Source organism: Hemitrygon akajei, chromosome 16, assembly GCF_048418815.1.
Source record: "Hemitrygon akajei chromosome 16, sHemAka1.3, whole genome shotgun sequence".
Taxonomy (NCBI): Eukaryota; Metazoa; Chordata; class Chondrichthyes; order Myliobatiformes; family Dasyatidae; genus Hemitrygon; species Hemitrygon akajei.
In genome coordinates this window covers 30,758,499-30,773,431 of record NC_133139.1, presented here as the reverse complement: position 1 = coordinate 30,773,431, position 14,933 = coordinate 30,758,499, and the positions used below count along the sequence as shown (strand labels likewise).

At 44.3% G+C, this 14,933-nt stretch overlaps 1 protein-coding gene across 1 annotated transcript in view; it reads left to right on the top strand.

Moving 5' to 3' along the window:
• The window catches only part of LOC140739928 (dedicator of cytokinesis protein 7-like), a 222,135-nt gene that overhangs the window by 201,542 nt on the left and 5,660 nt on the right, over positions 1 to 14,933 (top strand). Inside the window, exons 39-45 of the mRNA XM_073068608.1 lie at positions 978 to 1,121; positions 1,827 to 1,958; positions 3,570 to 3,704; positions 4,250 to 4,339; positions 5,397 to 5,633; positions 11,386 to 11,529; positions 12,537 to 12,643. Coding sequence (XP_072924709.1) covers positions 978 to 1,121; positions 1,827 to 1,958; positions 3,570 to 3,704; positions 4,250 to 4,339; positions 5,397 to 5,633; positions 11,386 to 11,529; positions 12,537 to 12,643 — 989 coding nt within the window. The remainder of the gene's footprint in view (positions 1 to 977; positions 1,122 to 1,826; positions 1,959 to 3,569; positions 3,705 to 4,249; positions 4,340 to 5,396; positions 5,634 to 11,385; positions 11,530 to 12,536; positions 12,644 to 14,933) is intronic.

Sequence of the window (14,933 nt, the reverse complement as noted above, 5' to 3'; positions counted from 1 at the left end):
AGAAAATATTATGTTAGGTGACTAAAAGCTTAGTTTTGAGATGAACCTTGAGTTCTCCAACCAAAGTTGGAGAGGTTTGGTGAGGGAATTCCAGATGGTCATATGCAGAAATGAATGCCACTGCCTAGTCTTACAAACATGTCCAGAATTTGACATGGGGTGTTTGAAAAAGAGAGAGAGAGAGGGGGGGGGAGAGAGGGGGGGGGGGGAGAGAGAGTGGGGGGGGGAGAGAGAGGGAGAGAGAGAGAGGGGGAGAGAGAGAGGGGAGAGAGAGCGAGGGAGAGAGAGAGAGGGAGAGAGGGGGGGGCGAGAGAGAGAGAGAGAGAGAGAGAGAGAGAGAGAGAGAGAGAGAGAGAGAGAGAGAGAGAGTGCGCTATAGCTATAGCTAGCAACGGTCACATACTGATCCCTACAGGTTTGGATCCAGACCGGGTAGGTGAGACCACTTTCCCATAATCTGCCACATTCAACTTCATCAGAGGCTTTAGACCTCTGTCGTGCCACCTGATGAATGAAAGTAAAGGTTGCACCACTTCCAGCGCCATTGACCTTTAATAAAAGAGTGAACATTTGGAAAATTGCTAGTAGCATCATAGTTTTTCAGTATAGCTTTGTCTGGGCCACCCATGGCTTGGTTGCTTGCCGAAGTCCGAGTGGACAAAGGAGAGTTGCAGCTTGATGGCTTTTACCTAGTTTATCTCCTAACATTCAACTCTTGACATATTCTATCAAATTTACCAATATATACTTTTGAAAATCATAATGTTTTAAAAGATAGTTTCTGGATAAATAATCTAATTAATTTCTGATTTAAAAATGTATTAAGACAGGAAATTGCTCAGACTCTGAAGGAATGGCTGGTAGTTGGTTCTTGGCCCTTTGTCTGGCTGTTGGCAATTGGCCAAGGATTGCTTGTGGTCCTTGGTGTTGTTTTGGCAACTGATGGCGCTTGGATTTCTCACTTCTTTTCTCACCAGAAAATTTCCGTCAATGTCCTGGAGGAATCTTTGGTGTTAGAAGAGGTCTTTTCCATGGAGAGGGAGGGTATTTGGACGGGAAACTTGTTCAGTGAAGAGGGTCTCTTGGAGTTGTTGGACGAGGCGGCTAAACTCTTCAACAAGGTATGTGTTCAGCCCTCGTAAGGCTGTGTCTGCTGCTGAGAAGGAGGGTTCTATTTCTCAATTTCCGGAATGGAACTTGCTTGAAACATGGGAACGGGTGGAGGAGCAAGCTTGATAGTCGGCCCACCAGATTGGATTCCTTAAATTATTGTCATGAAGTTCAGTCTGTGAAAAGTCTCTGCTTTATGTTTACATTCTCTGCAAACTCGGAACAGAAAAATTAGACATCACTTATATTTATAGTCTGTTTGATCTGCAGTTGCACTTGGTACCAGAATGTCTGCGTCTGTTCTTTGATTGTTTAATTAATTAATATAAAGGGATCTTTATCCAGTGTTCAGTCTGAACTGCAGTTGCTTGGTGCATCGACATCAGCAGTGTCAAAGAGCTATCACAATGTACTTAGCCTCACCTACAGCTGTGTTAATAATCTTTCAAAGAGCCAGTAAGGGTAAGAAAAAGGCTTCTGTGCTATAAGCACTGATCTTTCAACAGTTTGTGATGTTGGCAGAACTAACTGCATCATTAATTCATTGTCATCCTGATATGGAATAGTGTTGCTATTCCTTACATCATGGCCTGTAACGCAAAAAAATGAATTCCTATTTTAAAGGAGGGGCACTTTGATCTGGAGGCTTGCGATCTCGTATTGCTCTTTCCAAAGTGCGGCTGTAAAACATAAAAACGCTTGGTTGTTTTTTAAAGGCAGAACTCTACGAAGCCGTTTATGAAATTTACAAGCTGATTATTCCGATTGCTGAATTCCATCGGAATATTAAAAAGCTATCTGCTATTCACGGAGCCCTGAAGGAGACGTTTGATCTGATCCTGCGTGAGGTAAATGCTTTGGGAAGATGTTGGGGGTTCTGGTGTGTGCAGTATGACCACAAGCACTGATGTTACGCATCAGTCTGCTTGAAAGAACATGCAACCCTTCCCATTCTGTCCCTCCGCCCCCTCCCATTCTTCACTGAAGAAGCCCGCTAACTGTTTTGATCATTTACTTTGCTATACATTCTTCTTGAAACGGTCCTTTAAGATGCAGGGATCAGTATGGTTGTCAGCTGGGAGGGGCCAACAAGTGCTAATCATTGAATATGCTTTATATTTCCATACAATAACACAGGATGTCATTAAGGCCCATCGAGTCAATGGTTGCTCACAGAGCAATTCCAAACCCCCCCACCACCACTATTTTTTCCTGTAACAAATTCTCCCCATACTCCTGTCAACTCCCTGCCTCTCAGATATCGCAATTTACAGTGGCCAATTAACATACTAGCCGAGGAAATCAACACACTAACAGGGATGACAGCATCAGAGGTTGGGCTTGAACCCAAAAGGTGGCGTTTCTATGCGACTGACCAACCAGATCACTGAAGGAAATTTAAACTCATGATCTCCTCCCCACCACCAGGCCACAGTGCCTCTGAGGTGGGGAGGAGATCATGATCTTAAACTTCCACCCTCTCTTTGCAACTTATGGAACTGCTTAACCTTCTATATCAGGTTGGGACAAGATTGTGCTCACAAGCATCAGAAAACCTGCAGACGATGGAAATCCAAACAACACACACACACACACACACAGAAAATGCTGGGGGAATCTCAGCAGGCCGGGCAGCATCCGTGGAAAAGAGCAAACAGTCAACATTTCAGGCCGAGGCCCTTCAGCGGGACTGGAGAAAAAAGATGAGAAGTCAGAGTAAGAAGGTGGGGTAAGGGGGGGAAGGTGGCAGGTGATAGGTGAAACCAAGAGAGGGGGAAGGGGTGAAGTAAAGAGCTGGGGAGCTCAAGAGATTTCTGGAAGTTCCAGAAATTGCCCCCACCTTCACCATTCACCCATTCCCATTTCCCTTTCTCCCCTTTTTCCCTTACCTGCCCATCACCTCCCTCTGGTGCTCCTCCCCCTCCCCTTTCTTCCACGGTTTTCTACCCTCTCCTGTCAGATTCCTCCTCCTCCAGCACTTTATCTCTTTCACTCATTAACTTTGCAGCTCTTTACTTCAGCCCTCCCCCTCTCCAGGTTTCACCTATCCCCTGCCACCTTGTACTTCTTCCTCTCATTCCTCCGAACGGTTCAGCAATGAGGCATTATGTGGTCGCATTTCCACCCCTATGTTTACTGCCATGCTTGGAAAGCACTGAGACGTGAGAGAGCTGAACGGAGAGGAAAAGCAGTCCAGGTGGGGAGGGAAGTGAGGATAAAACAGGGAAGGAGAGGAAGGCTGGGGAGGGAAGAGGGTCAGGAGCGAGAAAGGGTAAAGGGAGAGCAGGGAGAGGTAATGGTGGGAAGAATTAAACTGGCTGATGATCAGATCCAGAGCTGGATTTTGAAGTGTACCACTCCTTCCTGAGTTTATTTGTTACGTCAGCAGCAGAAACTTTAAATTGTCAAAAAAAAGGCCTTCCAGTGAAGGTGTCCGTTCTTCTAATCATATTTTGCAGGATAATAAGAGAATGTTTGGGACATATTTCCGTGTTGGATTCTACGGGTCACTGTTTGGAGAGCTGGACGAGCAGGAGTACGTCTACAAGGAACCGGGGATCACTAAACTGGTGGAGATCTCCTCGAGGTTAGAGGTAATGGATCGAGGATACTCTCATATCTCAGTGACGTGGTAAAATACTCCTGAAATGGGAGCAGGCCCCAGACTGGTCTTGTCCGATTCCGCCACCTGGGATTAGTGGGGAGTTGAAAGGAGGACGTGCAAACTCCAGGCAAGCACCTGAAATCAGGATCGAGCCTGTGTGGCAGAAGTGATGAGGTAGTGGCCCTGTAGGCGGTACCACTGTTCTTCCAAATCATATAGTTCAGAGGGAATTAGATGTCAGGAAGGGATATAGGAAATGAATGAGATTGTAATTCTGCCCAGAAGGCAGTGAGACCCAAAAGGTCTGAGAAAGATCTGTTCATTAATATGTTAATTGTAGAGTTTGGGCTATCCAGGGAAGTGCGGCTGGTGCGGAGGTAGGGGACCTCAGCCTGAACCTGCTGGGTGGTGGAGCAGGCACCCTGGGCTGGATGGCCTCCTCCTGCTGCTTACGTAAAATCTGTTTATAGGTCCGATGGGTTGAGTGCATGCTTTGCAGCTAAAATTTCTGTTTAATGCATTTGTTTGCTGTAGGAATTTTACAAGCAGATGTTTGGAAAAGATCGTGTGGAGATTATCAAGGATTCTTCACCAGTTAAGAAGGAGAGGCTGGAGCCCAATAAGGTGTGTTATACACTGACACCGCGGTGTGTCATCAAGTGAACTGTTAATGAAACCAAGAACAAAAATACCGGGGAGATGGAGCAGGTATGGCAGTGGGTATGGCAGTGGGTATGGCAGTGGGTATGGCAGTGCGCCAGCGAGGCACTCAGTTACAAACAGAGCTGAGTCATTGCATGACTTTGAGGCTTGGAGCAGAGTCACTGTGACTGGGATCAGAGCACGTACGCTGTAGCAGTGTGGGATCTGGTCCCTGCAAAGGCTGGACAGTGACTCTAAAAGTTCAGGGCCTAGTCTGTGTACAAGCAGAGCTGGCCCCTGTGAGCCCCATTCAGTAGAAGGACAGTACAAAGCTGCGACCCAGATTGCGCAAGGTTGTTACATTGTGCTAAGTGGGACCATTAAACTTCCTGAGGTCCAGCAGCGGCAAACACTTAAGGCTGATTTATACTTGTGCGCCACATTGACGCCGTAGGGTGACGTGCAACTCCCCAGAAAAGTTACTCGCGTGTCGCGGCGACGCAGACCGCAACAACTGTGATTGGTCCGCTTGCTAGCATCGCATTTCCAGCAGCTTCTTCTCCGCCGTGTCTGTACACCGATGCGAAATAGATGAACCAAATCGTCAAATCTACCTGCCGACATGCGAAAATGTTTGAAATGCATTTCCTCGTCCATGTCCCTCACGGAGAAACTCAACACAGTGGCACAGAAACCCCACCGCCAACTAGCGTTTTGGTGCCCACCAACGTGTGCTCACTACGGCACAGAGCGACGCAGAAGTGAAAATCAGGACTACGGCGTAGCCCGTACGCACAAGTATAAATTAGCCTTTAACCTGCACACACATCTGGGAAGATCCAGGTGTACCCAACCACCTGTTTGATGTTCTGAGCAATGATGGCAATGAGGGGTCACAAACAGCTTCAGGGCTGAAAGGGTTAAAATTACATGGGATTCCTACTCCTGACTGCCTGCCTGCCTGCAAACAGACTGGAAAGTACAAGTAACTTGAGTTTGAGAGGATGATTAAACCAGTGAAACACTCTCTGCTTTACAGGGCTACATCCAGGTGACCTACGTGGAGCCGTTCTTCGAAGCGTACGAGCTGAAAAACCGAGTCAGCAACTACGAGAGGAACTCCAACCTGAGGCAGTTTATCTACAGCACCCCGTACACACTAAATGGTCGGGCCCATGGGGAGCTTAGCCAGCAGTATAAGCGTAAAACCATCCTGACAACCTTACACGCTTTCCCATACATCAAGACCAGGATCAATGTGATAGAGAAACAGGAGGTGAGGTGATAACTGCTCAGGGATTCCAGCACTAGGGATCAGCTTGGCTGCATCTTCACACTGTTTATACATCAGAAAGGTGGGAGTTTTTAACCCTGCTCTCTGAAGCATCGAACGGGGTGGCCCAGTCATCCCTCAGGCTTTTTCTGCTGTTCCTATTAGATCTTTGCTGATCTCCAGCTGAAATCCGATTTCTGCCTTCGTACCATGATCCTCGATGCCTTTACCTAATGATAATTCATCTCAGTCCTGAGAGTTTTGGTGGAACTGGCAACATATAGAGAGTTCCAGATCTCTACAACCTTTGTGCACAAAATGCTTTCTGATTTCCTGGCTTGAATTTTTAGATTCTGTCCCTTTGGACTGGATTACCCGCAGAAGGGAAATAATTTCTTTACAAATCCCCTGTCAGACCACTCCTCAATCTTCTAAACTCAGAGAAGTATAAGCCAGATTTGTGCAAACCCTCTTTATAAACTAATGTGAATTCATGGATTAAAGGGGTGTGGAGGACTATGGTCCAGGTAGATGGAATTAGGCAGAAGACTTGGTCAGCACGGAGTAGATGGGCCAAAGGGCCCCTTTCCGCACTGTAGTACTTTATGACTCTAACCCTTGAAGTTCTCTATCAATCCAGTATACCTGCACTGTATATTTTTGCCCTGTACAAAGTATTCTTTCTGTGCACTGCCCAGAATTATATCTAATGTTCCACTTAAGGTCAGTAACCAGGGAGGCAAGGATTTATTAATTGGTAAAAAGAGTTGGAAGAGGATCAGGATGTGGGTCTGGTCTCAATGGTTGGAAGGATGATGGAGGCTGAAACCCTACCAGATTCAAAAATTATCTGAAAGATCAGATGAAGGGCCGTGAAATTGGAGGGAGCTTCAGGGCCATAGACAACTGCCATAGACAAGGTGGATCAGTTTTAGACTTTAGTGATTCCATCATTGGATCCAAGGTGGATTGCCTACCATTTCCCCATCTGCACCATTCGCTGCGGGCTTTTCCCATCAACAGATCTGACTTTGTCCCTTTCTAACTTTCCAGTTGTCTACTTGATGTATCTTCATCTCAGTCTCACCCTCTTTACTTCATCTGAGTCCCCAATATATGATTTAAAAACCCTCAACAGATCCCTGTTGTATTCCACTCCCGACAACAAAACTTGGACCCTACATCTCCAGCCTCCCAAACAACCTAAGATCACCCTATAACTTGGAATTATTGAAATATCTCCACACAGTGCTACAGTTTGCTCCTTTGGAGAAAGCGTTAAAATCAGGGCTGTGTCTGACAGTCCAGGTGAAGGTAAATTTGCATCGAGATTATTGGAAGAAAATTGTCTCCCAGTCTACCTCCCTTGTTCAACTAATCACACTAAATTCCATTGCCATTTGTGGGATGGATTTTGCTCTGCACGTCTCAAAATCTGTTAATTGCATGGCAGACCTGACACTACAGTCTAATGTCTGGATATTTAAATTGTGACAATGCAATATATAAATATAAATACAAATATAAATTATTCAACTGCTTTACAAATTCTGTGTGTGTTTGGTATCAGAAAAAAATACTTGCTGTAAAATATTAAGCACATGAAATGAGCAGAATAAGCAGAGTAAAGTAAGTGCCAGTTCTCAGAGAAAGTATAAAACAATTATAGCTAAAACATTTGGAATGTGTATCATTTAAGCATTTGGTAATGATCAAAGTGCAAACAGAATTAGGAATTCAGACAGTCGAAATTAGAAAGATATATTGTGCATTTAAGGAATTTTTTTGTATTTATAATGTGGATATTTAATCATGTGAATGTGGATTGGCTTGTATAAATGGGTGTTTACATTTATTTCTGCATTTTATGGGTATGTGTGTTTATTTCAATGTCACATGGTCTAGCAGGATGCCAAAGGAAACAGTGCTAAAGTGCCAGCGGAAACATTTGGGGAGTTACAGAAGTGTAGTGGGAGTGAAAGGAAACACTTGGGAAGCCACGGTAGTGTAGCGGTTAGCGAACCATTTTACAGCACCAGCTGCAATGTCGAGGTTCAATTCCCACCTGCTGTCTGGAAGGAGCTCCTTCGTTCTCCCCGTGACCACGCGGGTTTCCTTCTACATTCCAACGATGTATGGGTCAGGGTTAGTAAGTTGTGTCAAGCTACGTTGGCACCGGAGGCATTGCGGCATTTGCGGGCTGCCCCCAGCACACCCTTTGACAGTGTTAGTCATTAACGCAAATGAAGCATTTTGCTCTTTTTCGATGTTTCAATGTACAAGTACATTGAAACAGAGCAAAATGCTTCAAGTGACAAAGCTAATCACTTTTTAAAATTCAGAACAAATTTTAAGTTCAGGTAGATTTTGAAAAGTTACTTGCAGGAAGAAATAAAACTCAGAAGTTTTACAGCTACTCTGAAATACTTTGATTCTATGCAAGTACCTCTGTCGTCGCTGGATAAACTTACCTCTATAGCTGGAACACACAACACATTTTGTCTTCTACTTGAACCTCTAAGTGTCACTGATTACGTGTAAATATCCATAAAGAAATTGTACTTGATTACATTTTTAAAATCTGTCCTTGACTGTGAAGCTATTTGGATTCACTTGAGGATGTGAAAGAAGCTACATAAACACAATTCAAAACCCAAATACTGCAGATTCAGGAAATCTGAAATTTTAAAAAAAAACAAGGACTGTTAGAAATAATAAGAATATGTGGAGGGAGAAGCAAGTCAACATTTTAAGCTGATGACTTCACACCAGAACTAGTAAAAGTTAGAAGAAAAACAAGTTTCAGGCTGCAGGGAAAGCAGGGGAGGGTGTGTAAGGGTGGAGACCAGGAGAAAGTGAATAATGTAAATAATGGTGCTAGCCGATCAAGGGAAGTAAAGCTGTGCCTGAAGGTGGTATGGATGGGCGGAGAGAAGTGGAATCTGAATTCCAGAAGAGGAGAGAGACAAACACTGAATAGTGCAAATGTGAGAAATAAATCTGGAATGGCTGGTTATCTGAAATTGTCGAACATAGAGTTCAGACCTGAAGGCTGTAACATGTTGCAAGAGGAACTAATGTGACAGACACATTGAAACTCAGAGTCACTCTTACAAGCTGAATAGAAGTATTCTGAAAAGTGGTCATCCAGTCTGTGTTTGGTGTAGAGAGAACATGCTGTGTGTTCTGAAGAGTGGACCAGGGAGTCGTGGAGGAAACTGACTGTTTGAGATACTAAGGGAGAAGGGAAGGAGAAACTCTGATGTTAACATCTCATTAGGGGAGTTGAAAGTTACAGAGGATGATCCATTGAATGCAGAGGCTGGTTAAGTAGAAGGTGAGGATATGGGAAAATTTCTCATTGTTCTGGGTTGAAGGAAAAACAGTGGTGACGGAAGAGAGGGAAATGGCCCCGCCATTGATGATGAAGGTGAAACCTTGGTTGACTTCCACTCTTCCACTTCTATCACCATCCATTACCTTCTCTCACAACCTGAAGGACCTCATATCTCTCCAGATGAGGGCATTGTCCCAGAAACAGAGATGTGGACGGCAGCATTGCCAGAACAGGCGGAGACAAAGAAACTGAGAAATGGAATGGGAAGCTTATAGGAGGGAGTGTAGTCAGTATAACCAATCGATCCCTGAGATGGAGGGGGAGGTCAAGAAAGGGAAAGGAAAAGATGTGCATGGATAACGTGAAAGTGAGGGCAGCAAACTACCCAGCATTGTACAAGAGCAGAGAGCTGCACCCTTGCATTTGTCATGTGTATCTGGTCCTGGAGGAAGAGAGGGAGGCTGAGTATGATTGGAAGAAGGGAAGTTACATATCTCCAAAAAAATCCTAGGTGGGCAAGGTTTGGCCCTGTTTGAATTCTCATAGAACACCTTTGATTTGTAGATTTGTGGGAGGTGAGTGAATTTGAAGGTTTAATTTCTCAGTGTGCAAATTCCATTTCTGTGCTTCTCGTGCCTGAGTCTAAGTTGGCCGTAATTGTGAGGAACAATTGGAACAATTGGACCCAGACTTCCAGAGAACCTGGAACAGTCGGCTTTAAGTTATTTTCACAGAATTTGGGGTTGGGGGAAAGAGTGGGGAAGGTAGACCTGTGGCAGGGGAGGCAGAGGATATGTATCTTAGAACAGCTGTTGGGTTAATTGGGGCTTATTTGGGAATACTCATAAAGAATAAAAACTAATCAAGTCAATAGTCGGGATTCCCTTCGCTTATTTGGGACACTATGCAGCTTAATTGGGGCAGGAAACTGTTTCCGATCAGTTTCTAACTTGCGCCAGTCACGTGCATTTGTTAGACACTAAAACTGTACTGAACAGTTTTTAAATAGTGTCAGTTGCATGAGTTTTTGTTCAAAAGCAGCGATTTTTTTTTTTGTTCACTGATAGTTGGCGAGAAATAAGCAGTAACAAAATTTAGAACTGTTTTGTTCACTGTGGTTTCAAGCATTCAGGCTTAGAGATGCCAGAAACAGCTGGGACTGAAAATGGGACGATTTCAGTACTTCAACAAATTAGAAACTATGAAGAATTTGAAGGTATCTTCAATCATTTTGAATGTTACAGTGAAAACGAAGATTTGGAAGATGCAGTCATCGACAGCATTTATGAAGGCAGTCCATCATCTGCGCTAGGTGTCTAGGTGATTTTGTTCATATCCAGTCAAAAGAATATGATGCAGATTAATTCTTCTGCCACTAAGTATTTATTAGAAACTAATGCTCAGTTTTATAGTACTGTAGTGGTATTGGTAGTGTTCCAATTTGTTCTGTATTTCATTTAAATTCATAATTTGTTACTCAGTTTGTCTTTTTTATACCTTTTTAACTATTTCCATGAAACCGGCTAATTGGGCAAGCCACTTAATTGGGCCAAAATGTACTGGTCCCAATGTGTCCCCATTAACCAGAGTCTACTGTATTTAACCATAGACTGGTGAAAATGGCTGTTACAATAGATAGAACATGAAGTTAATGGCTCTGCTGGAAGAGTATGCCATGCACCATTGATTTGATACCCTTGGTCCTGTTGCAGATTTATCCTCAAAACATTGAAGGCTGTGATCTAATGCAGGTAAATGGGATTAGTATAGATAGGAACAGTGAGCAGCATCAACATGTTGGGCTGAAGGGCGTACCATTGTCCTGTGCTGTACGATTCTTTGACTCAGCTCTCAAGAGGAGGCAGACTTCAGCTCCATCTCGTCTAGCAAAACAAGCCACTGACCAATTCGCCTTCCAATAAATTTGTGGTTACTATTTTTTTATACTTGAATGTCCCCAATGGCTTCATGGAAAGGCTACATGTTGCTTCTACATTAAGCTCATTTCTACCCATCGACACCCTTGGAGTTTTACTGTAGTCAGAATGTTATAAAGCTTTCTGTTTAAATTGAGCTCAGAGCAAGTGTCAGTAACTGTGCACACACTGCCCTGGTGTGAGCAGGAATCCTGCCAGAGTTTAACTAGCTCTGACTATACGGGTTGGACACCAACACACGGGGAAGTGGTTCACAGAGTTTCAGTTCCACTTCATTCCTGTTGGAGTCATGAGCACCCACTGTATCAGGGTGTTACGGGCAGTGCTGGGGGTGGGGGGGTGACTGGTTGGGATGGGGCAGAATGTTGACATTAAAGGAACAATTTGCGATTTGCCCGGACGGCAATGTAATTTATTCCGCAGATCAGTCTCCCGTTTCCAGCCTCAGTTAGGTTCCAGTTAATGTTCCATACTTTTTCAGATTAGCCTGAGACCAATTGAAGCCGTGATTGAGGACATGCAGAAGAAGACCTACGAGCTGGCAAAGGCAACAAGTGCAAACCCACCCAACCTGAAGCTGCTGCAGATGGTGCTGCAGGGGTCCGTGGGCCCCACCGTCAATCAGGTGTGTACATTTGCGGGTGGCACTGTAGCGTGGCGGTCAGGGTAACGCTGCTACGGTGCCAGCGACATGGGTTCAATCCCCGCTACTGCCTGTGACGAGTTTGCACGTTCTCCCCGTGTACGTGTGGGTTTCCTCTGGGCTCCCTGGTTTCCTCCCACAGTCCAAAGATGTACGAGTCAGCAAGTTAACTGGTCCCATTGGGCAGAGCGGGCTTATGGGCTGGAAGGGCCTGTTACTGTGCTGCATCTCTAAATAAGCAAAGTAAAAATCTCTCAGGGGACAGTCTGAGGGAGATGGACTTGTGAGAGTTAAGAACAATGCAAGACAACGTTTTACTGTATCTCCTGGAATGGGAAGACTACCAGAGGGGCTGTTGTTTACCCGAGCCTACTGCGGTTCCCCAAATTGTTCTGCAGCATCTGTGGTTATCTTAAATAGCCGAAGGAGGTACGTCTCAGCACTTCCTTCGGCCAAGGAGATCTTCACACCTCAGTTACCACCAGCAGATCAAAGCTGTGTAAAGGGCAGAGAACACTCAGAGCATCGTAATACCAGGACGTAACAGAAAGTTACCGAAGAAAAAAATCCCGATCTCACACTCAAGGCAGCATAATGGCTGGTCCAAAGGACAATTCATACAGCTATACAACATTGGTTCATGTAATAACATACAGAGTTCATTGGATGGTCCAGGGTAAACCACAGGCTTGTCTGATATATGAGCTGGAATATAAAACAATGTACTATGATAGAGGTCCCAAATATAACATAATGGCAGAACAATGGAGCTCCAAAGTATAACACGAGGAACATGATACCCCGCTTATACCCTAGTCCATCGTTCACGTTTCTCTCTTTTATACAGATGATTGGCATATAACATAACGGAGTAAGAGGGCAAGTTGGAGAATGATGGACAGACAAGATTATAACATGGCGCTGTATGATGGGTGTTCCCGGACATAAAGCAGTGAAGGCATTCAATTCCATGTTTTTTTTAATTTCAGGGTCCATTGGAAGTCGCTCAAGTGTTTTTGTCGGAAATCCCTGATGATCCCAAGCTTTTCAGACACCACAACAAACTTCGCATCTGCTTCAAGGACTTCCTGAAACGGTAAATCGTCCCCAGTGGTCTGCTGTGGTCCAGCAGGTGTTGTTTTCTATGGAAGGTGGGAGTTGTGCTTCATCAGATCCTGCTCAGAGCTGAAAAACTTCTTCATCGTCTGCCTGGGAATAATGTTAGACCCCCAGCCCTTGCTTTACAATAGAGACTGGGTGGATGGATATCTAAGAAAGGATCAGCTGCCATTGGAATCAGGTTTAAAATCACTGGCATAGGTCATTAAATCTGTTATTTTGAGACAGTACATTACAATACATGATAATAAAATCTATCAGCTACAATATAAAAAAAATAGTAGTACATTAAGAGAGGTTTAAAATATTAAGGTAGTGTTCATGGAGTCATCGTCCATTTGGAAATCTGATGGTGAAGGGGAAGAAGCTGTTCCTGAAATACTGAGTGTGTGTCTTCACGGTCCTGTACCTCCTTCTTGATGGTAGCAATGATAAGGGAGAGGCTCCAGAGGAGGTTTACAAAGATGATCCCAGGAATGAAAGAGTTAACATATGCAGAACATTTTATTGCTCTGGGCTTGTTCTTGCTGGAGTTTAGAAGAATGAGTGGGTTCTCATTAATACCTACCAAATATTGAAAGGTCTGGATAAAATAGACGTAGAGAAGAGATTTCCATTAGTGGGAGAGTCTAGGGCCAGTGGGCACAGCCTCAGAATAGAAGGAAATCCCTTTAGAATAGAGTTGAGGAGAAATTCCTTTAGCCAGTGGGTGGTGAATCTATGGAATTCATTGCCACAGGCAGGTGTGGAGGCCGAGTCACTGGATATATTAAAAAGCGGAGGTTGATAGGTTCTTGCATAGTAAGGGCACGAAAGGTTACGGAGAGAAGGGAGGAGAATGGGGTCGAGAGGGATAATAAATCAGCCATGATGGAATGGTGGAGCAGACTCGATGGGGTGAGTGTTCTAATTCCGATCCTTGGCCTGATACAGCAGCTCAATTTCTCTCTCCACAAGTTCTGCCTTGCAGCTTCACCAGCAACTTATATAACTGCAACACAATGTCCCTACTCTTAAACTTGATACTCTGCTAGATGAAGGCCAGCGTGCTAAACATCTTCACCACCGCACCTTCAGCGAACTCTGCATTTGTACTCTTGCTCCGATTTTATTCTCAGTTTTACAGCCTGCTTCAGAAATGAGAAGCAAGACAGATAAGACCAAAATATGGGCGGACAAAAGAAAAACAGACAAATTCAGAGAAGAATAGGTGAAATAGATTAAGGAAGCATTAAAGGTTAGAAGTAGTGCTATCCTTCTTGAACAATGAAACGACATCAGCCACCCTCCAGTCTTCTGGAACTTTTCCTGAGGCTAACGATGAAGCAAATATCTTTGCAAGGGTCTTTGCAATTTCTTCCCTGACCTCCCATAAGAATCAGGGTGCTCCTGTTCAGGCCCATGGGATTTGCCCACCTTAATGCACTCCAAGGCTGCAATACCTCCTTTCCCGTAATTTACATATGATCCAAGATCTCACTACTTATTACCCTCATTTCTTTGGCATCCATGATATTCTCCTTAGGAAATACTGACGAGAAATAGACATTAAACTTGTCAGCCATCTCCTGCAGCTCCAGACATAGACAGCTCTGGCCTGGTGGTCTTTAAGAGGACCTAGTCTCTCCCTAGTCTCCCTCGTACTCTTAACATAACTGAGGAACTTCTTAGCATATCTTTAATCCTGCCTGTCAAAGTCTAGTCTTAAATCTTTTTTATTTATCAAGAGATTCATTCAGACTCAGATGCCTACACGGGATGTACATATGCTTCTTTCCTTTCCCTTACCAGAGCCTCAATATTTCTCATCAGCTATGGTTTTCTGAACCTAGTACGTCCCTTTCGCCTTTCCCTTTCGAGCCTTTCACCCTAACAAGAATACACTGCTCCTGCACTCTTGATATGACTCTTAACTATCTCCCTCTTGCTAACTGTTCCTTTGCCTTTAGGTAGAGTCACCTAGTTGACCTCAGCTAGATCCTGCCTTATGCCCTCAAAGTTGGCCCTGCTCCAGTTCAGGACTTTAACCTGTGGGTCCATTCTTTTTCCATAACTATTTTAAAACGAATGGAATTGTGCTTATTGTGCCCAAAACGCTCCCCAACTACCACTTCGGTTACTTGGCCAGTCTTGTTCCTTAAGAGGAGGTCCAGTATTGTTCCTTCCCAAGTTGTTTCCTTTAATCCATCCCATCCAGGCCCTTTGCACTCTGGATGCCCCCAGTTGATACTGGGAAAATTAAAATCTCCCACTAACTTTACCCTACC